Source organism: Cajanus cajan, chromosome 5 (assembly GCF_000230855.2).
Source record: "Cajanus cajan strain Asha chromosome 5, NIPB_CcT2T_4, whole genome shotgun sequence".
Lineage (NCBI taxonomy): Eukaryota > Viridiplantae > Streptophyta > Magnoliopsida > Fabales > Fabaceae > Cajanus > Cajanus cajan.
This window is the reverse complement of record NC_138521.1, coordinates 65,404,655-65,428,029: the sequence shown is the minus strand read 5'-3', so window position 1 is coordinate 65,428,029 and position 23,375 is coordinate 65,404,655. Positions and strand designations below refer to the sequence as shown.

General features: G+C 34.0%; 2 protein-coding genes across 5 annotated transcripts; both read left to right on the top strand.

Moving 5' to 3' along the window:
• The first annotated feature begins 740 nt into the window (after nucleotides 1-740).
• Nucleotides 741-11,511, top strand: LOC109807967 (FGGY family of carbohydrate kinase). 4 transcript variants are annotated; one of them, XM_020370729.3, is made up of 15 exons: nucleotides 750-1,090; nucleotides 1,698-1,777; nucleotides 2,366-2,483; nucleotides 2,584-2,762; nucleotides 3,952-4,034; nucleotides 4,133-4,317; nucleotides 6,370-6,431; nucleotides 6,645-6,747; nucleotides 6,837-6,953; nucleotides 7,560-7,679; nucleotides 7,786-7,906; nucleotides 7,987-8,143; nucleotides 8,653-8,725; nucleotides 10,260-10,387; nucleotides 10,971-11,511. In XM_020370729.3, the coding sequence occupies exons 1-15, from the start codon at nucleotides 1,009-1,011 to the stop codon at nucleotides 11,091-11,093; spliced, it is 1,731 nt and encodes a 576-aa protein (XP_020226318.1). In that variant the 5' UTR covers nucleotides 750-1,008; the 3' UTR covers nucleotides 11,094-11,511. The 4 variants fall into 4 exon arrangements, 3 of the variants coding, with proteins under 3 accessions (XP_020226318.1, XP_020226317.1, XP_029129342.1); XM_020370728.3 differs by having other exon boundaries at nucleotides 6,834-6,953; XR_003805056.2 differs by lacking the exon at nucleotides 8,653-8,725 and having other exon boundaries at nucleotides 741-1,090; nucleotides 6,834-6,953.
• Nucleotides 11,512-16,644: 5,133 nt separating this feature from the next.
• LOC109807696 (kinase superfamily with octicosapeptide/Phox/Bem1p domain-containing protein) lies at nucleotides 16,645-23,344 on the top strand. Its single transcript, XM_020370278.3, has 9 exons — nucleotides 16,645-19,854; nucleotides 19,967-20,071; nucleotides 20,188-20,340; nucleotides 20,817-20,980; nucleotides 21,120-21,267; nucleotides 21,350-21,472; nucleotides 21,568-21,655; nucleotides 22,418-22,928; nucleotides 23,031-23,344. Exons 1-8 carry the CDS (start codon nucleotides 17,467-17,469, stop codon nucleotides 22,582-22,584), a joined length of 3,336 nt encoding a protein of 1,111 aa, XP_020225867.1. The 5' UTR covers nucleotides 16,645-17,466; the 3' UTR covers nucleotides 22,585-22,928; nucleotides 23,031-23,344.
• Nucleotides 23,345-23,375: the final 31 nt, after the last annotated feature.

Genomic DNA, 23,375 nt, shown 5'->3' with positions numbered 1-23,375 from the left:
TTAATTTAGGTTTCATTTGAAGTGCATTTGGCATTGCATTTTCAGTCAATATACTCTCAAATGCAACCCTAAATGCTCACTCCCTTCTATAAATACCCTAGGCTATGCATCATGTAAATACTTTGGAAATTATAATATTGAGTGAACCGTTTGTGCCTTAATATTTTCCTTAGTCCCCTTGGCTATTTTTGGCCACCACCCTACCATTTCCACCTTGAGAGAAACAACCCTAGAAGTGGCCTTCATCATCATGAAGTGAGCCAACCCTAGAGTACCCTCCTCAAACATTTCCTCAAACACCTTCTACCCAACCTCCAAACACTTCCATTTCCGCCCCATTCCTCCATTAAAATGTCCCTTGAGGAACTTTGATCCAAGGAGTTCAAACATCCCTTGCCATTATTCAACATTCCTTCTTCAATGAAAACAAGGATGCCATCAGAAGCTAATATATATATTTTTATATGAATTAATGTATATACAAGACAATATAAGTTTGTGAAATTTTTTTTATCAGTATTTATATAGTAAAGCTTGTCGTCTTGTAAAAAAAAAAACCCCTTATTGAGAATATTAAACAGAAAGAAATTTGTACTATAATTCATCAATACTAAGGAATAATCGTGAATGCAAGAAAACAAGCCGCAAATAGTAAAATATATTACTAGTCAAATGGCAAACGTAATTATGTAATAGTATTATTTCGTCACAAACAACTCCTCCAACTTTGAATTATTATAATTTAGAAATAATTCGCAAAAATGTGATCACTGAATCTAATCTAACAAGTTTTCAGCACTACCAAAATTAGCGACAAAACGACAGAGATGAGATGATTGGTAATCAAAACCAGTGATCATCGATGAATGATGATAATTGATATTCGAAATATCTGAAAGGGAAAGAAAGCAAATCAAAACGCAGATAAATAAATAGAGACAAAGAAGAAGCGATTGATAACGTCCACAGCAGGAAGGGTTTCCTCTGATACATACTCTCTCCTTCGAAATGGCCGATTCTTCCATTCCCGACGAGCCTTCTCGCTCCGTCTTCCTCGGCGTCGACGTCGGCACCGGCAGCGCTCGTGCAGGTTCGCTTCCACCATTCACACATTCTTTTCCATTCCACGAGATACTTTTTTGTATTTTTCTGTTGAAATGGTTTGTGAATTACAATGTTTTGACTCATTCGATGCTTAACGTTCATTTCTCAATGTGCGTCTTTATCGCAGTTTTTCTGTTTCGGTTGCTAAACAATGATTGGTCGCTACCGAAAATGAAATTACCATTAGGAGCAATAAACACTTGAACAGGGCTGGTCCTGTTGTCCTTTTCCTATCATGTTCACCTGTTTGAAATCTTGTCCAACTTGATATGACAAGTTATAGTTTAGAATAGGAGAGTTTCATTCAACAGCCTTCAATATTTATTTATTTATTTTTGAAAGTTATGTCCAGGTAGCTGACCTCACCTACTGGAGAAGACTATTGTTGTTGTTGTTGTTGCATTTTTTAAAGTTATATCTCTTTGACCTTACCTTCCTCAATTTGAATAGAAGTGGTAGCTTTTGTCGAACTTGCAATGTTTATGTAGTAATGTGCTGCAGGCTGTATACGTATATGCTAATAAACTTTTAAGTCATAAATGTGACAAGATGGTATAAATGATCCGGTCCTTTTACTGGTGATACTAATGCAGGTCTGTTTGATGAGGAAGGAAAGCTTCTTGGTTCATATAGCAGCCCAATACAGATATGGAAAGATGGTGCCTGTGTTGAGGTAACTTTTTTCCTGGGTAAATGGACTTTCAATAGATCCAAATTATTACCTAAAGGCTGAAGCTGTTGTCATAGTAGTCAGTTACAACTTCTGCAAGAAGTAATATGACATATTAACCTAGTAAATGTAGGACTGGAATTCCATACCTTGTTTAGTTGGTTGTGAAAGTTAAAGTGAAAATGGTTAGGATTTGCTTATTATTACTAATTTACTATATATTGGCAAATGAATCTAGCCTACAATATAGACCATTGCAAGGAAGGGTATAAACAGTCCTAAATTTGCGCATCTTGTGCTCTGTGAGGTTACTGCTAAAATATATACTAAAGTTTCTGGATGGATAGATAGAGTTTCATGTTGGAACCTTGTCTCTCGTTTGTTCAAATCAATCTGAATCATCTTTTACTTCATTTTCTATTGGAGCAGGTGCTTGTATCATATGTTATGTTGATTTTGAAATTGGGGAAGGATGCTTTTTAAGTTTCCATTTAGTTCCTGTTGAGTTGGATATGTATTGGTGGTTTCCATTCTTAATACTTTAATGTGTATATATTTTATAATGTAGATTCATCTTTTTGTTCTAAACAGCAATCCTCTACAGATATATGGCTTGCAGTTTGTGCAGCTGTAAAAGCAGCTTGCTCTAAAGCTAAAGTTGATCCAACAGAAGTAAAGGGTCTAGGATTTGCAGCTACTTGTTCTCTTGGTATGTTATATTTGTTGTCCCTCCCCCCCCTCCCTTTACAACATAGAATATTTAATTTTATGTGATGTAACTGTAACTGATTGTTTATGGATTATGACAGTTGCCGTAGATTCTGATAGCTCCCCTGTTTCGGTTTCTTGGACCGGTGATTCAAGAAGAAATGTCATTGTATGGATGGATCATAGAGCTGTAGAACAAGCTGAAAGGATCAATTCTTCTAAATCACCTGTATTGGAGTATTGTGGTGGAGCTGTTTCACCTGAAATGGAGCCACCAAAGGTACTATCTGAGTTCTGAACCAGTTCCATTATTTCACTACTGGTCACTGTACATATTACACTTCTAGTAACTTTTATAATAAGTGTTCTGTGCCTTACATGCCATTTTGCTGTAAAAGTTTTAGGGTGATTTTAGACTTTTTTTATGGCAATGGATGCATGTCAATTGATGGCAATGATCACAATAAGTGTTAAATAGCACATCTACAACTGGGATAGGGCCTTGTCATCCTTACTGGTTTAACTTTAGGAACATCATAATTTATCCGAGTAGGTGACCAGCCAGGCACAATTGATAGGATTATCTTTTAACTGATTATTCGTTTTAAGGAAAAAGATTTTGCTCTTTAAACATTTTGTTTTGTTGATTCCTTTCTTCTATCTATCATTGAATTCTTGTTTGAACTTTTTTAGTGTAATGTTTAAATAAACTCGTCTATAAAAAAAAACTATAATACATAGGACTTACCTTTTGAAACTACTAAATTGTTAAGTTCTGCTCAATCCAGCCGGTTTATATAATATATTATTCTTTTATTTATAATGCATATTTTTGAGTGTGATGCACTTTTTTATTTTTTATTTTTTTTATTGATTCTATTATGGCTTGATCAATTTTTTGTTATATTTTCATACATCATTAATAATTAATTGGATCATAATTGCGTGAATTAGGACACCAAAAATATTAGGAAAGATCAATGACACTTACCTCTTGATGCTATTATTTCTGGGCCAAAATGTAAAACCTACTTGAATGTCTCTGAATGCCATAGATTTCTTAGATGGGATATGACCTTCCTCTCATTATTTCTCAAACTTAATGGGTGTGTGTATGTAGATCAAAAGTTTCATTCATATGTCCCAAGACACATATCACAGAGAAAGTGGTGAGAGAACCTACTCTTTCATGAAGGGTCACAATGATTCATTCATGTTTCTTCATCAAAAGTCATGTCCATTCAAATCATGTCTTTTCATGAATAGTTGCAATGGTTTCACCCATCACGATTCCATTTAACTATAAGCTACACTCACCATGTTATGTCTAGTATCCATTAATCACATTATGGATATTTTATGACACATCAAGATACCAAACAACCAATGTTTTATTAAATCGATGAAAGACTAACTCTTGGAAATGGGAATTTCTTACAAATTTTACTGATATGATCTAACTTTTTCAGCTTCTATGGGTTAAAGAAAATTTGCAAGAATCTTGGTCAATGGTTTTTAGGTGGATGGACTTGAGTGATTGGTTATCATACAGGTACTCTATGTAGTTGAAGTCTTCTTGTTGTCCAAGATTGGTTTCTGTTTGAGTTTAGTGGCACTTCACTTGGATTAAATTTTTTTTATCATTTTTAGGGCAACCGGTGATGATACTCGCAGTCTATGCACCACAGTTTGTAAATGGACATATCTTGGTCATGCACATATGCAACATGTTAACGATAAAGACTCTCGAGATATGGAAGCGTGTGGGTGGGATGATGACTTCTGGGAGGAAATTGGTTTGGGTGATCTTGTTGAAGGACATCATGCTAAAATAGGTATTCTGCTAAATTATATTTTCGGTCTATCATCTTATTTTTATATGCACTTTGGTCCTTTATCTTTTATATTTGAATCAATTTGATCCTTTTAAAACAATGAATTTTCAATTTTGCAGCATGATTTTGAATCAAATTTTTACTAATCCAAGATGTAAAACTTGTAACATTAAATTCACTCAGATGAAAATTATGAAATGCATTTGACGTTCAAATCTAAAAGGGCCATAAATATAGTGAAAATCGCATGAAAAATATGTTTTGTGAACAACTAGAAAATAATATGAAATTATATTTTTAAAATTTTGAATTTTGAACATGTTTATAGCACTTTTGGTTTGAACTTCAATTGCACTTAATAATTTTCATATAAGTGAATCTTATGAGACAAGTTTTGAGTCTTGAATTAGTCGAAAAAGGATTCAAAAAGACTAAATTGACTTAAATTTAGGAGATAAAGGACCAAAATGAATTTAAAAAATAAGATAAAAAACTAAAAATATAGTTTAGCCTTCATTTTATTAACATTGGCCTTATTAAGAACCAAACCGTCTCAACAAATAAGTTGCTAGACTAAATCATGTTCTTGTTGGAGTGGATATAACTTTAGATGAATGGCTCAAACATGTCTGCTTTCAATATTATGTCAAAAACCAACTATCTCAAAAAGTTTAACCTACTAGGTGAAAGCATGTATAAACTTAGGAAGGAATTCACTTACTATAGGTGCAAGTCTTGGACTCTTAACTCAATAACTTTTTTTACAACATGAATTTAAAAAATCTAACCTTTAAATCATGTGATAATCTTGATGACCATCCATGCTAAATTGTAGATAAAATTAATAAGTATGTAATTTTAATATTTTATAGTCAATGGTCATTTAAAAATACTCAATATGTTAAAATAAAATTGATCGATGAACTATTGATTAATTTTTAAATTGTATAAAGTTTTATAGACTTGATATACTTAATAATAACTTTTAATTCAATAGATGAACTGATTAAATTTAATATCCAGAAAAAGTATTAAATGGAGTAAGTTTTATGAAAATTATTTCTAGAGTAGGACTGACTAAAAAACTCATAAGAGTTTACTTATCATAAAAGTAATATTAAAAAACTTATTATTGACATATAGGCATGACATACTCTTAATACAACAATAATTCAACTCCATAAAAAACATAAATGATCAAATTATATATTTCATAAAAACATTAGTTCCTAAAGCAAAAATATTAAGTTCCTAAAGGGAAAATATTTCAAAAAAGAGTTGATATCTCCAAATCATTTGGGTCATAGTAAAACACTAAGGCTATGGAGTCAATCAGGGATTCGGGAAAAAAATTACATTTGATTTTAAACATACTAACTTGCTTCTTGACTCAAGAGTTTATTAGAGTTTACATGAGTTTAAATTTCCCCTGGTTTATTTGAAAAAAAAAGTTTAATATAGAGTTAACTCGTTTTTGCTACTTAGGATTGTAAACTGAGTTTATGAGCTAACTTGAGAGTTTGACAACCTTGAATGGATCCTCACCCTGTGTTTGATGTGTGTAAATGAATCTCCACCCTCTAGAGTAAACTCTACATGCTTTTGTATTCCCTATCTGTAAATGAATTTTTTTTTTCTGTATAATATTTTAAGAGAGAGTTTTGGTACAAATAATGGTCTCTTTGACTAAGATTATATCAAATTTTTTTATTACTTGTCTAGCAATTTTTAAATTTCAGGAAATAATCTGGGGTAATATTTTGTGCAACTGCAAACTGTGTGAGTCCACCTTACCTTTATAATTGAACTCAATCATGCTCTCCCTTTGGAAGTTCAATATGAAGAAACAATGTTATGATTCAATATGATTATTTATGATTAAGTTTGAATGTTGTTAATTACACATTTATAGTTCTTGTTTTTTCTCATGCTTGATCAGTTGATCTGATGAACACAGGGTCAGTAAGCTTATGATTAATCATCTATGTTTGTGCCATTCATTGCTGCTTCTGTCTTCCCACTTCTTAACTTGATAGTGAATCATGTTAACAGGACGAAGTGTTGCTTTCCCTGGCCATCCTTTGGGTTCTGGCCTTACTCCTACTGCAGCAAAGGCAAGAAATTTTTATTGTCGATTATGCATTATTTTGAAATTTGAGCTGGTGCTTCCTTAAGGTTCATTGACAAAGCTACCATACATTGCTTAGTTGGATTGGGAGAATGAACATAACCTTCATCTATGGAGGTTTCTTCAGTTTGATGGAACAAACTTCTTTGACATGACTGTTTTATAATAATTCTAAATTCTAACAGGTTGAAATTTTCAGGAACTGGGTCTGGTACCAGGAATTCCTGTTGGAACATCATTAATTGATGCTCATGCTGGTGGTGTAGGGGTAATTGAAAGTGTGCCGCCATCAGAAGTTGTAGGTTGTTACCACATGCTTTATACCTGTGATTGTAAGATTAGGCAAATCAATTGTATTTCTTAACTAAAAGAACTTATGTATCCCTAGAAGATGACGAGGAAGCAATTTGCAACCGTATGGTGTTAGTTTGTGGAACTTCTACATGCCATATGGCTGTATCCCGGAACAAATTGTTCATTCCTGGGGTTTGGGGTCCATTTTGGTCAGGTACACTACTCTTTTCTGTATATTATGAATTACATCTCAATTCTGGATGACATTGTAACTTTTTCTTTAGAGACATTTGAAACAATCATGGTCTGTTGAGTATCTATTGTGGTATCTAGCAAGGCAATTCATGCATTTTGAACATTGTCAATGCCAAGATAGTTGAGAGTTATAGTTTCAAGTGAGAAATGGATTTTTTTTTAATAATAATTGTAAGTTTCTTGATTGTGGTTGAGAATTCATAAATAAATTTTGCTTAGGTTGGAACCTGGATCTGAAAGTTATTCATTTGGGTTGAATGTTTGTCTGATTTTATCTTTGATACTTTATACTTTTGTGGCTGTATTCTTGTTAACACCATTTGTGAATGTATCTTTGTAAACATATCCGAGTGGCTACTTATGATTAGTTCCTTTATTGTGGAACATTGATATTGGGATAAAAAATAAGTGGTAACCGAAGTTAGAGTTTACATTTGACAGGGTGACCTGAAGGATAACCTGTTTAATCTTCATCAGGTTTTATTTTAGATTGATCAAATCACTCATCATCGGTTCTCTTGTATCTTCTATGTTGTGGTGCATTTTTTCTTTATCCGAAATTCAGCAATGGTACCAGAATATTGGCTAACTGAAGGTGGACAAAGTGCTACTGGTGCGTTATTGGATCATATAATTGAAAACCATGCTGCTTCTTCACGTCTTGCAAATCGAGCTGCTTCCCAAAGTAAGGCTTTTTCTTCATTTAGAATATATACTAAATATTTATACTAACAAGTCTGATTTTAAGAAATGTCTTAAATAGACTAATTTTCTATGCTTTATTATTTCAGAGATTTCAGTGTTTGAGCTTATGAACAAGATGTTGGAAACAATGATGATCGAGCAGAAAGTATCTTTTGTTGCTGCCTTGACTGAAGATTTACATGTTCTTCCTGACTTCCATGGGAATAGGTATTTGGTGACCAACAACAGCTTTTCTCCTGTCTTTCCGTAGTGGCTTCCAAATAATTGGCTGCTATATTATGGCCCAGGTCTCCCATTGCAGATCCTAAAGCAAAAGGAGTCATCTATGGTTTGACACTTGACACAAGTGACCAACATTTGGCTCTTTTTTACCTGGCAACTGTGCAGGGCATTGCGTATGGCACACGTCACATTGTAGAGCATTGCAATGCTCATGGGCACAAAGTAAGGATGTACAATGCAATGAAATCTTTGAGATTATTACTTCTTTGGATTGGCCTAATATCCATTTCGCATTTACACTGTTAGAATTCGATCGCAAGGAATGAAACTTGAGTCTCACATAGGAAATGAGATTCTAGTGTTGGGTTTATAAATCCTTGATCTCTCTAACTAAAATGACATTTTGTGATGTGTTTCTGCCATGAGTCTTATCATACAACCACATCCACTGAGATGCACCTTGCTATAATGTTGTTTTGCTAGCATCACTCATCCTTTCAAGTGAGAATGTGAATATTAGAGCCAAAAAAATTTAGTAGTAAGGATCATCTTTTATATTTTGGTTATTAACATCGTTTTAAATTTTAATGGTATCCTTGCAAGTAGTTAAAATTTATTTGTATAATTGTTGTATATCCCTGTAATGTTTGTAGTCATTACTCTTGTTCAGTTGTTTGTTGATGCAGAGTTGATGGCCTTTATTACCATAATTGTTCTACCTTTGCATGCAGATCAACACGTTACTTGCATGTGGTGGCCTTTCAAAGAACCCTATCTTCATTCAGGAACATGCTGATATTATTGGTATGTTTTGAGGAGCGGGATGGGGAGCATGTTTGCATGAACTCAGATACTTATGTATCTGTTACATATTCTCTATGGGCCTTATTCTATGTAAAGAATGACATTAAGTGTACTCCAGTTTTAGACCATGAACAAAATTAAGCAAGTATCTACTATCTGTTGCTCAGAGTCACAATCTAGTTTGGTTTGATGGTGAACCTAGAAAAAAACCCTACTTCACTCTTCCATGGATTTTACGAACCAATCCACAGTCAATTGTTCAAGGTTTTGTTTGTTTCCAAATGTGTTGTTGGTGTTGTCAATAGAAACCAAAAGCTAAAATTAACAATTGTTGTAGCAGCAATATATAATTCAATTTCAAATTCTTATCCTGTCCATGATAACTTGTTAGGGACCAAGACGAGTCATGGGGTCCAAAAGGGCAGCTGATCCATCAACTGTCTCATGGTCATTGGACCAAAGTTTGGGAAGTTTACACCAGGAGGAATAGAGGGAAAGTGGGGAGAAAATTAGTGAGCTGGCAGTGAGAGAAGGAAAAAAGTAGAGTTAATTACTGATTGAAGGGAGGCTAATAACAAATAGGCTGTGGGTGAGAATGGGGTATCTTTTTTGGGGAATTATGACATTTGTAATGAATGGAGAGTGGAGGCTCTCTGTAGTCTGAGCTTAGCCGTGTGGCAATAGTAGAGTTTCTTCCAATCGTAATTTCCCCCTTTTCATAAATAATACTACACTGTTTTGTTTATATTCCATTACTTGTTATTATTTGGTTGTATTTCTCTGGTTTGTAACATAACTAAAGTAAAATATCAAAAAGAAATGCAGTAGCCCCACAACAGGAAAACATGATAATGAGTCAATGTCTATTTTATGTGTGATATATGTAAAATATAAAGTGTTTATATATGATTTTGTGTTATATATATATATATATATATATATATATATATATATATATTACATGGTATGCTTAAAATGCAAACCAAACCTTTTTTTTTAAAATCAAATCAAACCAAGTCACATAGCTAAGAATTGAAAACAATCCTAACTAACTAACATGCCACTGGTTCGAGTGATATTGAGTTTAGATTCTTTAAGCAAAGTTTCAAATTCGAGTTTTGTGGATGGGAAAAATGGTTGGGAGGAAAAATGTCACTAAAAGTGATTTTTTGGTAGAGATTCATTATCGGCAGAGTTAGTAGATGTTTTATACCAATAACACTAACTCCAAAAAAAAGAAAATCCTAACTTTGGTTGGTCTACCCAATTCAGAATTTTGAACACCCATGCTAGTATCTCAAACCTCGTCAGTAACACAAGTGTTTGAGATCTTATGGCCCCCTGCAAAAAAAAGGTTGAAATTGCTCCATGATGTGGATTCTATCTTATTTTATTTAATGCTTTAATTTAGCAATAAAAAATGACTGAACTTCCTGTGCATCCAAATGATAAAGAATCACATGGATGATAGTTTAAGCTTTATTTGATAGCTAGTATTTTTAATAATAGTGAAACTTGTTTATAACTTTTCTAGGTTGCCCAATAATTCTTCCAAGGGAAAGTGAATCTGTGCTCTTGGGTGCTGCTATTTTGGGTGCTGTTGCTACAAGGAAATATAATAGCCTAAGGGAAGCCATGAAGGCCCTGAACGCAGCTGGCCAGGTGTGGATGCCTTCTGTGTGCTGAAATATTGAGAAAAAAACACAAGTAGTATTTTTTTATTTTCAGATTAGAAATCATGTTCAATATCATTAAATTACATGTAGTAGCGGTCCTCTCCTAGTCTCCTTATTGGTTTTATGCTGTGTCATTAAAATTTACGTAATTTGATACCAAAGTTGGAAGTGTTAGGAACTGAAATGCGTAGTTAAAGTAGAGTAACTAATGTAGCATTATTTCAAATTTTATAATATATCTCTGCGGTATAAAAAATATTTAAGAAATACTCATTTATCTCCAGACTTTGCACGTACAATAGGTCAGTTCCTTGTGAAAGTATAACCGGTGTGATACTTCCTAGTTCCTAGTAACTAGTTAGAAAAACATATTCAGGATTTGTTATAACAGTACAAAGATGAATGTTGGGTCTTGAGCTATTAAATTTCAACTGCCTGTGGTAGATTACCAGATTTTCCTTTCTCATGGCTTGTGGTCTCTTCTATAGGCCAGGTGTTTCTGTTAATGAAATATAAATGATGCTACTAGTTTTCCCTAAACGGCTAATAGTCTCAATGAATTTGGGCAGGTCATTCATCCATCTAAGGATCCAAAGGTCAAAAAATACCATGATGCCAAATACAAGATCTTCCGTGGCCTTTATGAACAGCAGCTCTCTCATCGTTCCGTGATGGCCGAAGCCTTGGCATAGCTTTGCAGAATGCTTGGACTCAAAACTGTCATTTGCAATTAGGTGCTCCTTGCAACGCTTCTACATTCATGCCTCGAGGATGAAAGATGTTAGAATGGAGAAAAATTTATGGCCTGAATATTACCAGTTTGAGGAACATCGGTTTTCAAGGTTATGTTTTTGGTGGCAGGTTAGACATTGAAAAATTCAGAGATACAAGGAAAAATAATCATCAATACCAAGGTTAAAATTCTTATAGAAGTTTTATGTACAGGCTCACTGGCATCTTACTTTTTTACCTTACGCACACTAATCAAAATCAATTAGGCAGCTGGTAGCATACTGTACAAATATATTGAATTTGATACCAAGGTAACTTATTGTTCTAATTTGGACTTCTTGGAACTCTCCTTCATTCAATTTTGTTTCTTCTTTCTTATTTTGTGACTCAAACTTCATGGAAACACTGTTCATGACTAACCAGCTAATAACCCAATAAAGACATAATATTGGCATGAAATAAATTTGACTTAAATATATTTTTAGTAATTTAAATGTAGGATAAATTTATTTTTGATTCCTTAAATTTAAAATTATTATTTTTAGTCTTTGTAATTTTTAAAAATTTTATTTTAGTTTCTCAAATCACCAATAATATCTAAACGTGAAAGATTAAGACAATTATGTAATATCAGTTGGATTTAATGTGATATTTTCGCTAATAAAAACATAAGTAGATTTTAAGCAACATTATTTAACAAATTCTCTATAAAATTTGAGTATAAAGATTAAAACAACATTTTTTGAAATTACAGAACTGAAAAAATAGGTTTCAAATTTGAGGAACTAAAAATAAATTTATTTTAAATTTGAAAGACTAAAAATATATTTAAGCTATTAAATTTTATAAAAGTTTGTTTAGGATTTTACTTTATTTAGAGCTCATTTTTCTTTTTTGCATGCATTTGTTTGCCCTAATCTCAAGTTTTATGAATCTCTCAGTCATTACCTATAATAGAGGTGTTTATGGATCAAATTTTTGAAAAAATTAAATTGAATCGATCCATTTTATAAAAGTGGATCAGTTAACGATATATTTTTTATAAAGTAGATATATTCAATTTTTTAAAAAGGGAAAAGAGTAATCAACTATTCTAAACTTTACTTTTTTTTACAAATTGGTACCATAAAATTTTATTTTATTCTAATAAATCCTTAAATTTTATCTAATTTGTAAATAGACATTATGAACTTTAATTTTGTTTCAATTAATCTTTAAACTTCACTTCTTTTATAAATAAACATCCTCAACTTTAATCTCATTCAAATTGATTTTGACATTTGATAATTTATTATTTTTACAAAGTTTTTATATTATCAATTTAGATTTAAATTATTTATCTTCAATATCAATCATTCACTAATCTTCTTCTTTTTATATTACTTTTTTTTTTCAAAATATAATAAAAATATGAGTTTAGAAAAAATGATAAATAAAAAATAAAAAGAAGTCTTTATTTAATTTGTTTTCCTCTAAATTATATGGTATTTTAATATATACGAAAATAAAACTAATATATATGTGCCAAAAAAATTAATAAATAAGTGTGATTTAAAATAAATAAATGATTTATATCTTTTTATCTTAGTAATTTAATTTCAATATAATATAAAAGACTTACAAAAAAAATAACAAAATAAAATTGCAATTAAGGTGTTTATTTGTAACAATGGTAAAGTTTAAGGATAAATCATAATAAAATTAAAGTTTTATGACATCTATTTGCTAACAAAATGAAATTTGAAGATCAATTAGAATAAACTTAAAATTTGTGGTGTTTATTTATAAAAGGGTAAAATTTAAGGGGATTAAACACTTTTTTCGCTTTGAAAAATATGAATTGATTTTTTTTTAAAATTGAATTAGTATAATGCGGTGGTGTTATTTATTTTATACTCATATATTGATATTTTTTTAAAAACTAAATCCAACTGACCAATTTTTTAATATGAATTAATTCGATTATGGATTGATTTGAATTTTTCTCATTCCCATAAACTAAAGAGGTGTAGCTCATACTATTTTTAGCATTTAAAGTGAAAATGTTTATTAAAAAATAAAGTGTGTGTTACATTCTTATGATAATTTTTTCAATAAATTTTGTCACTTTTTAGTTACTAAACAAAATTCATAAGAGTAATTTTTAAAGGAGCTTTCAATTGTATGTTTATAGACACATAATATAAAACAACGAATTATTAATTATTAACATTTTAGTTTATACAAGTTCATGTTGAATATTAATTTTATATAGTTAAAATTTAAAACAAATTATGTGTATAAGAGAGTATTATGTATAAATATATAAATTATATTTAAAAATTAAATATATATGTGAGACCCCCTTCTGATTTTCTTCTTTTGTTCCACAAGGCCCTACCCTCTTCCTCTCATTTTTGAACTAAACCCTTCTTTTCCCCTTCGTTTGAACTCAAGGTGGTGGTGCTGGGTTGTGAGGTGTGCTAGCTGGTGTTGGGTTCCCCTCTCCTTCCTCCTGCATTCAAGCTCCCTAGTTTACTCTTCTCTTCCGCTCAAGCTTTCCGAAGCTCGGAATTTTCACCCGAGGTAAGGGAAGCTAGTAATTTTGTTTCTTTTTCGCTGTCCTTGACTGTGGACGAGTTCTATAAACTCGTTAGATGCTTGTTGGTGTCTGATTCATGGCTGGAATTGAAAGAAAGTTTGTTTTCTTTGGGGTTTCGGGGTTGTTGAGAAATTTTGGGGAAAACCTTTGAATTGTTGTTGCATGTTGAAAAAGGTGGTATTTTTGGACTCTTGGATGAAATTGTAGTAAATTGAACCGATTGTATGTGGGGTTCACTTATTATTCTACAGATTTTTGAAGAGTTTTTCGAAAATGGTTGGCTGCTGCTGAGCTTCGCGCTGAGCGCGGTTCTTCGCGCCTGGGCGCGTGGCCACCAGGAGACCCCATTTGGCCAAGCTCGCTGAGCGCAATGATGAGTGCGCTGAGCGCGCTTGAGAATGTGGGTCTCTGGCTGGCCCGCGCTGGGCGTGACTTGGACCGCGTTGGGCGAGATACCAGTTGTGGCAGATTTTGTTTCTTCTTTTGGGCGCTGAGCGCGCCCCTTGTCGCGCTGGGCGTGAGACTCCTTAGGAGTCTCTACCTTGTGGGCGCTGAGCGCAATTTGAATTGCGCTGGGCGCGAGACCAAGGGAGGTCTCTGCCTTCCCCGCGCTGGGCGCGAGTTTTGGTGCGCCGGGCGCATGAGACTCCTTGAGTCTCTGCCCGGCCAGCGCTGGGCGCAAAGACTATTGCGCTAAGCGCGAGATAGTCTTGGGTTCTCTGGTTGAGTCCTGCTGGGCGCGGGCACACCTGCGCTGGGCGCGCTGACCCCCTGGTGCTCTCTGGTTGTACTGCGCTGGGCGCAACCACGTAAGCGCCGGGCGCGGAGATGAGATTGTTGTAATGTTTTATGTTGAGTTGAATTGAAATGGAAGGTGATGAAATGATGTCTAGTAGATAATGTTGCTGTTGATATTGAATTGTATCTGGTGAATGTGTTGAGAAGTGGTGTTGTGTTGTAGATGATATGTTGAGCTGTGAAGCTGATGTGTTGAGTTGTATAGATGTACAATTGTGTTGAGTTGCAAGTTGATATGTTGAGTTGTATAAGTTGTGTTGTGTTGGAATGTTGATGTGAGTTGATGTAGGCCGCAAGGCTGAGTTGTTGTAGGTCGCAAGGCTGAGTTGTTGTAGGCCGAAAGACTGAGTTGTTGTAGGAGATCTCCGAGTTGATATGCGTGACGACGCATTGCATTCTTATTGATGATAATGTTGAAAACTGATGGAATGTATGTTGATGAAGTGTACATAGTCGTGTTTGTTTCTTTTTTTTTTTCTTAAAAATATTTCCATATGTTGTTTTTTTATGCTAGCTTACCCTTTGTGTTTCCATGTGGTTGGACTGCTATGATCGTACTATGTACGGGAGTAGAGCAGGGATAGAAGGTGGATAGCGATGAGTCGGCAGCTGATAGATGGAGCTGACATCTATAGATGTTTTGTTTGTTTTAGTCACTAGGCATAGTGACTTTTGATGTAATTCTTGTTTTACATACCCTAACTCTAGTCGGATTCGGGACATATGTATATACTTATATTCTAAACTCTATATTTATATACTTGCTCTATTCTGTCTAGTGTTTCCGGTGTGTTTTGTTGATGAGTGGAATGGCCAGCCGGGTCGTTACAATATATATATATATATATATATATATATATATATATCTTTTAATTATATAAATATATTTTAATTTTATGATAAATAATTTATATTATAGTAAATTTTTTATTGATAATTTATTTTAAAATATTAAAATTTAATTTATAAATAATTATAATAAATAAAAATTAAATTAAACATGAAGTTAAAAAAATTCTAATTTTTTTTTGTCAAAAATTAATTTCCTGTTCATATTTTATATTTAAGGTTGGTTTTTTAAAGTTAGTATGTGATTTTGATATAATATTTTTCTAAAATACTTTAGGCTTAATATGATATTCTAACATGATTTTTAATAATTATTCTTTATTTATCAATATCTTAACCAATATATTAGGATATGATAAGATATGAGAATAGAATATAATGACAACATGATAAACGTTTGGTGCAAATCAAATAAATTGAAAAATTCTTCTATTCAAGAAAAAAACTCCCGAACAATATAATTATCATAATTTGATAATTTATATATTCAAAGTTCTCACTCAAATCAAATCAGTTGCGTATTTTTTCTATTAATTAGATAAATAAAAATTAGATTTGGTTATTTTTACACAATATATTAATTAAATTGATTTAGGTTTTTTTTACACATTATATCTTATTCAAATCAATCAGTTGAATTGATCGCTATTAGTTTGACTATAGAATTCGTAATTTTTTAAAAGATTGAATCAAATTTAAGTCTTTAGTTAAAGAAATTTGAAATATAATTTCACCTCCGGATGAACGACACATTAATTAGTATTAATATATATATATATATATATATATATATATATATATATATATCAATCAGAATTCTAAAATTAAAGATTATTATTAATTTTTATAATGAATTTTCATATTTTTATGATAAATTTATGAAATTTTCATATCTTCTCCTATCTCCATATATAATTTAGAAATATTATGAGTATTTTTAGTTGTTTTTGTGGGAGAAGATTTAAATTTTTTTTCTTAACCTCTAATCTTTAACAATTTATTATATTTATTTAAAAATTAAATTTAGAATTTTGTAAAAGAAATTATCAGTAGTTAAAAATAATATTGTAACACACTATAAAATATAATATATAATTTATGTGATAAAAAATATTTATTATAAATTTTAATTATAATATAATTTATAAATATTAAAAATAAGTTTTTTTTATATTTATTATAAATTTTATCATATAAAATATTTTATGCAAGTATATTTATAAGTTTCGAAATCCGTGATATTAATCAAAACAATCCATGGAAAAGTTTTTTCAGATTCAGTCTATTTTGTGCACCAAAACCAAACCAAAGTGAAACACGCAGAATCTTACTTCCACGGCTTCTCAATTGTGTATCAACTAAAGAAAAACATCATCGAAAACATCAAAATCGTATATTTCAGTTGACACAATTCGTGGGTGGCGAGGGGAACTGAGAAAATTGACGAAGGAGAAAAAAAAAAGAAAAAAGAAAAAAGAAAAAAGAAAAAAAGATGGAAGGTGTGGTATTGACATGCAGAAGGGAGCGTAAGCCAAAATGGCATATGCGAGGGAGATAAATAATATGCCAAGAAATACCGTTACGAGAGCGTGCCACGTGTAACTCTACATGGCATTCAGCCATCGCATCTTCCATCCTTCAACCACAGCCCCCACTCTCATGTCCATCACCACCTTCTTCTTCCCTTCCGAATCTCTCTCCTTTTCCTCTTTCTCAATCTCACCACCCTTTTCTGCAATCCCAACACCCTAGGTTATACTGTGTTCCAGAGAACCATCGACACTGCCCGAGCCCGTTAATTATTTTCCTTTCGCTCATATTTTCACTCCCAAATTTCAAATTTTTCCATCTGGGCATTGCGCTATTCACCGGGTATCGCTGATGGTTCTCTCTGAATTTGGATCTGCAATCGGCTCGTGGTTGTTCTCAGAAATATGATGCGATTGACCTTTTAATATTTATTTATTTATTTGTTTATTTGTTTATTTGTTTTCCTTATCTTTAACGTAATTTGAAATCATAGACTCACCTATTGGGTGGGAGGCGGTTGTGAAACTTTGGAGTTGTTAGATGTGATGTGAGTTGTGATGGTGTGAGTGGTGCTCATGTGTAATAAAGGGATTCAATGCTTGAGCGAGTGTGAGAGTGTGATTGATCATAGGCAAGAATTCTTCATGGATAGTCCAATTCGATCGCCGGCCACCGGTTCGGGTTCCGGTGATGAAGGCCGGCGTGTTAAGTTCTTGTGTAGCTTTCTGGGGAGCATAATGCCTCGCCCCCAAGATGGGAAGCTTCGTTATGTTGGTGGTGAGACCCGAATTGTGAGTGTTCAAAGAGATGTTAGCTATGAGGAGTTGATGGGGAAGATGAGAGAGCTCTATGATGCGGCTGCTGTGTTGAAGTACCAGCAGCCTGATGAGGATCTTGATGCCCTTGTTTCTGTTGTCAATGATGATGATGTGGTTAACATGATGGAAGAGTATGATAAGTTGGGGTCAGGGGATGGATTCACTAGGCTCAGGATTTTTCTGTTTTCACAATCCGAGCACGATGGTTCCTCTCATTTTATTGATGGGGATGATACTGAGAGGAGGTATGTGGATGCTTTGAATAGTTTAAATGATGCTTCTGAGTTTAGGAGGTTGCAACCAGGGGATTTTCCTGTGATTGGCCCTGTTGAGGACATACATATGGCTGATCAGTTCTTTAATCCAATCAGTGTGGAAACTGGGATTCATAGCCAGAGAAGTGGGGACTTATCTATGTACAATATGCATCATTTAACAGTCCAGCACACGCAAACTATGGGCCAGAGATATAATGAAATGGATGCTCCTTGGAATCCTGCCTATTACTCTCCTAGGCATCATGGTCTCCCTGATTCCAGGTCATTGGTTGAGTATCCATCTTCTCCTTCCGGTACAAGGTACCGTGTGCCATATACTGAATTTTCAGATAAAGGCATTGATAGAGTGCCGGAAGAGTATGCTCGACATCATGTAAATCATCATCCTGTGTATGACAATCAACCACAATATTCTGAAAATGTTATGTGGGTGCAGACTGGAGCAACACATGGTGAAAAATCGGGTTTCGCAGGCAATGTTCTTCACAGTCCCCATGTTCTTGATGGGAACAGTATATGTGACCAGCGTCGCATGGGTTTTCAGAGATGTCAACCACATTTGGAGCATTCTAATCTTACTAATGGACTTGCGCCAGTTGCTAATCCATGTGCAGAATGCCCACCGAATAGGGATACTTACATGGTGAATGCTGATACAAAGTTACATCCTCTAATCTATCCCAATGAACCTAATAATGATCATAGGCCTGTTTATACCGATACTCAGAATCATGAGAGAGGATGGGGTTTGCAGCATCAGCCAACTTCTCGGGTTGAGGAACCAAGAGGACATGTCTCTGGATCTGGAAGAGTGAATGATGTTCCTGTTGTAAATGTCTCTCGTGGGATTGGTAGTGTGGCTGATGGACATACATTGCCTTCCAATTATGTTCATCAGCAGGCTGGACCTGAAGTGGGGACCGAACTGTTCCCTGACCAAACTGTGCCTGCTATACCACCTATACAAATTCCTCCACTGGAAGAATGCAATTTGAGGTATGGAAATTCACCTTCTGCTTATGGAGTAGATAGCAATTACGCTGTGCCCCGTGGACATCCATCTGGTTTCTGGAGAAACGCTCCAATGCCTGTTCATGTTGGACCAACTTATGAGGCAGCTACTGCACCTCAGCAAGTGAACGGTATGATAAATGCAGGATTAATAAGGGGAGAGGGCAGTCCAGGATTTTTCATGGGGCCAGATGGTCAACCTAATTGGGTTGATTCCTCACAGAAATTGGCAGGACATGATGCTGCAGCCATCCCAGAATATCCATATGCACATGCTCTGAAGTTGAATCCAACCCCCCTTGGTCAAGAAAATCAACTCCCGGTTGTTGGAGAAACCATTCATCCCCCACAGGACAAGAATGCTGGTACCTACTTGGAACCTGTGCAGCTGCCAAAATCATCTAATATGGTTCACAATCAGGATGTTTTAAGAAATGATACTCATGTGGCTGAATCAAAGAGTTCTGAACCTAATAGTTTGCTTAGAGAAGGATTAGAGATAAAAATTGAGCAGAAGGTTGAAAAGTCTGATATCGAGACTGTATCTTCAGAGCAAAATAAAATTGTTGAGAATGCATGTGAAGATGCTGCTTTTGTTGAGTCTAATAATTCAAAGTCAAAACCTGAAGCAGACTGTGGGCATGTTGAGAAACTGGCTGATAAGGACCATTCTGTTCCAGAAGATTCTAAGCATTCAGTTAATCAGTTCAGCTTCTTGCCTGATTTGATTGCTTCTGTAAAAAAGGCTGCATTAGAAGATGCCGATGAGGCAAAAGCGACAGCTGGTAAACTTGCCAATTCTCAAAATCGCCATTCAGATGCCAAAGCTGAAACAGCAAATGAAGTGGAAGCAGCAGTAAGGATGAAGTGATTTTATTTTCTTCAAAATTTAAAAGTGAATTTGTTTTCTTGAGGGGAGGTGTGGTTGCGTTGCCTCATATTTTGATATGTTTTATTTTGTCTTGTAGAATGCTCAGGGTGATTTAGAATTGGAACCTGAAAATGACCAAGTAGATACCTCTAAAATTGAGCCTACAAGGGCTGAGGAAGAAGCAATTGCTAGGGGATTGCAGGTTTTCTTTCCATCTTATTCAAATCCATAATGTTCACATCATTTCATGTTTAGAGGTCATATCTGGCTTTCCTTTTTCCACTGTCTATAGTTTGATGTTTGACTGATCATTTTCAGACTATTAAAAATGATGATTTGGAGGAAATCCGTGAACTTGGTTCTGGAACCTATGGAGCTGTTTATCATGGGAAATGGAAAGGATCTGACGTTGCCATTAAGAGAATAAAAGCCAGTTGTTTTGCTGGAAGGCCATCTGAAAGAGCAAGATTGGTATTATTTTTGTCTATTAGATTTTCCTTCGGTTTAAATAACTATAGATTTATAACTTTTAGAATAAGAATTTCCAATCTGTCATGAATGTTCAATATCTTGCTCAAAAAGTTTACTGGCAAAAAAAAAGTTACTTTGATGAGTTCTTCAATAGGCTGAATATTGGATATCTGAGAAAATTCCAAGGTATTAGATATGCATAATATATAATTACTTTTGGGATTGATGTCATGGATCAGATTGAGTTGCTGGTTTATTGGATTGCCCTGTTAAGAGATGTATAGTTAGTGTCACTTCTACATAGAAATTCACTCTGCGTAGGATGAAATCAACATCTAAATTTCCCCATTATAAGGATATTTAGAACAGAGGAATGATAGGGAAAGTAAAAATGTTTTAATGTAATTTTGTATACATCGAATCTTGTTTTAGATCCCCAGCTCTATGTAGTGATTTCATTCTGGTTGTTGTCCCAGATAGCAGATTTCTGGAAGGAGGCATTGATGTTGAGTTCTTTGCATCATCCAAATGTTGTCTCCTTTTATGGCATTGTTCGTGATGGTCCCGATGGTTCTTTAGCAACGGTCACAGAGTTCATGATTAATGGATCTTTGAAACAGTTCTTGCATAAGAAAGATAGGTAATTTGATGAATGCATGGGTTTATATTTAATCAATATTTAATATGTTTTAAAGCACTGAAATGTGCAGCCTCCCATCTGAAAACCCTAATGGCTGGTGATGTATTGTTTATGTTTTTTATTCTGAGCAATTTAACAGAACAATCGATCGTCGTAAGAGGCTTATTATAGCCATGGATGCTGCATTTGGGATGGAGTATTTGCACGGAAAAAACATTGTGCATTTTGATTTGAAATGTGAGAATTTATTGGTCAATATGAGAGATCCTCAACGGCCTGTCTGTAAGGTACCCATAAGGATACATACACTGATGCACACAACAGCAACCTGCTAGCAGAAATTGAAATGGGGTTTGTGTAATTTTTCAGATTGGAGACTTAGGTTTATCAAAGGTTAAACAGCACACTCTAGTGTCTGGTGGAGTACGGGGGACTTTGCCATGGATGGCACCTGAACTTCTTAGTGGGAAAAGCAATATGGTGTCAGATAAGGTATTCTTGGCATAGCTGTTTGACGTTACATAGCTAATACTCCTTTCATTTTTTCTGATGATATTTCCTTGCATCTATACTTGCTTGTGCTGTAGATTGATGTCTACTCATTTGGAATAGTCATGTGGGAATTACTCACAGGAGATGAACCCTATACTGATATGCACTGTGCTTCAATAATAGGTGAGAACCAAGTAAAAAACAAAATGCATAGAGCACTTCGTCTCACTATGTATTGTACTTACGTTTACTGTTGCAAAATTATTCTATCTGTTCTTTTACTCTTGTTTAAAATGTGCTTTTAAGAGTATTGGTACTCTTTTTACTCCGGAAGTCACCAACTGACTGCTTTTAAATTTGAGTTTTATACTTAATGCTGAAATTAATTTGTTAGCTGTGGTTTAAGTGAATCTGGATATAATTTATTCAAGCCAGATAACACCAGCATGAATTGTTGCAATTTTGTTTTTGGCAGTCCCACTTAATCATTAATTTGTAGTTCTTGTTCTCTTCTTCACTTTCTTTCCTAATTTTTCTTTGAATTGTCTTCTGCGGCTGTCTCTGTATCAAGTTTATAATCATGTATTTTTGAGTTCTGATTTAATTCCAGAGTAGCACATCTCATTCCACCACACTACCAGGTTTCTCAAAATTTCTCCCGCGTCAGTTCCCCCCCTAAAGATTAGCTGGTTTGTATGTCACAGCAACAGCGTTGTTTTGTTCAGATTTTTCTGTTGTAGCTTGACAGATGAGAGAATCATAGTACATAACTTCCAACTGAAGCCTTGTTGAGATGTAGACAGTAGGATTTGAGATTGGAGAATTTAAGTTCATCTTTGAAGACATTCCCTTAATGAAAAAAAAAAGAAAAGAAAACATTGTAATGTATAATTTAAGTTGAAGTTCTGGTGATGATATTCACAATTGTCGTACCTTATTTTGCAGGAGGAATAGTAAACAACACTTTACGTCCTCAAATCCCAACATGGTGTGATCCTGAGTGGAAGTCTCTAATGGAAAGTTGTTGGGCTTCTGATCCTGTAGAAAGGCCATCTTTTTCAGAAATTTCAAAGAAGCTGAGGAGTATGGCCGCTTCAATGAATGTGAAGTAGTCAATTGATCTTGAATCAGTTAATTGGCCTTCTCACATTGTATGTAGCCTAGAATTGGTAAAAGAAGGGAAATAAGGTGAAGCATGGTTCTTCCAGTTCAAGGCACCAACAAGCTTAGCTTTAGAAAGGGAAAAAATAATTTAAAGGAGTATTTAAGCTTATTATACAAGCTTGTATCGTAGTATCATCATGCCTTGGTTTAGTCTAAAAAGTCTTTTGTAATGTTGCCTTCAATGGTATTTTCCTTGGTGCAGTTACTTGCACTATAGCATGGATTCTCTCCCAGAAGCAGCATGGTGTTCTGAAGATACTAGCCACAATGTGAAACATCAATATGTCACAATGTGAGTTATTTTGTTAATATGCAGATACTAGCCAGAAATATGTATATATATATTTTTTCTGGTAATGCGTAATTTTATTAGTTCTCTATCTGGTTTTTGCAGTTTTATACGTGATCAGGGTGATGGTAGCAGTAGTTGTGGCTTTACCATCACTAAGGAACCATGCCTTCTGGAGAGATGTGTACATAAATCAACCAATGACATATCTCCTGTGCTTTCACATGGAGAGGATAATGACGAATTGTGCTTCCCATTTGCTGATGGAACAATTTCAATTTGTCATCAATATTTTTGTTTGAATTGCTTTATTATATATCATATTGATATAGTATATTCATAATGACATGAATGTGCATACTTAAAGATGTGTTTAAGCTTTTGAAGCTGTATAAATAAAGGTAATTTTTTTCATACTACTTGAGGCGCCGGTGAGTTTGATATGGGAGA

Bases quoted from the DNA above. Each gene is read 5' to 3' on its own strand.
- LOC109807696 (XM_020370278.3), top strand. From the start codon at position 17,467: ATGTGTAATAAAGGGATTCAATGCTTGAGCGAGTGTGAGAGTGTGATT. The intron at 20,072-20,187 runs GTTTTCTTTCCA...GATCATTTTCAG, and splicing joins CAATTGCTAGGGGATTGCAG to ACTATTAAAAATGATGATTT. The intron at 21,268-21,349 runs GTACCCATAAGG...GTAATTTTTCAG, and splicing joins CTCAACGGCCTGTCTGTAAG to ATTGGAGACTTAGGTTTATC.
- LOC109807967 (XM_020370728.3), top strand. From the start codon at position 1,009: ATGGCCGATTCTTCCATTCCCGACGAGCCTTCTCGCTCCGTCTTCCTC. The intron at 2,763-3,951 runs GTACTATCTGAG...TAACTTTTTCAG, and splicing joins CTGAAATGGAGCCACCAAAG to CTTCTATGGGTTAAAGAAAA. The intron at 6,432-6,644 runs GCAAGAAATTTT...TGAAATTTTCAG, and splicing joins TTACTCCTACTGCAGCAAAG to GAACTGGGTCTGGTACCAGG.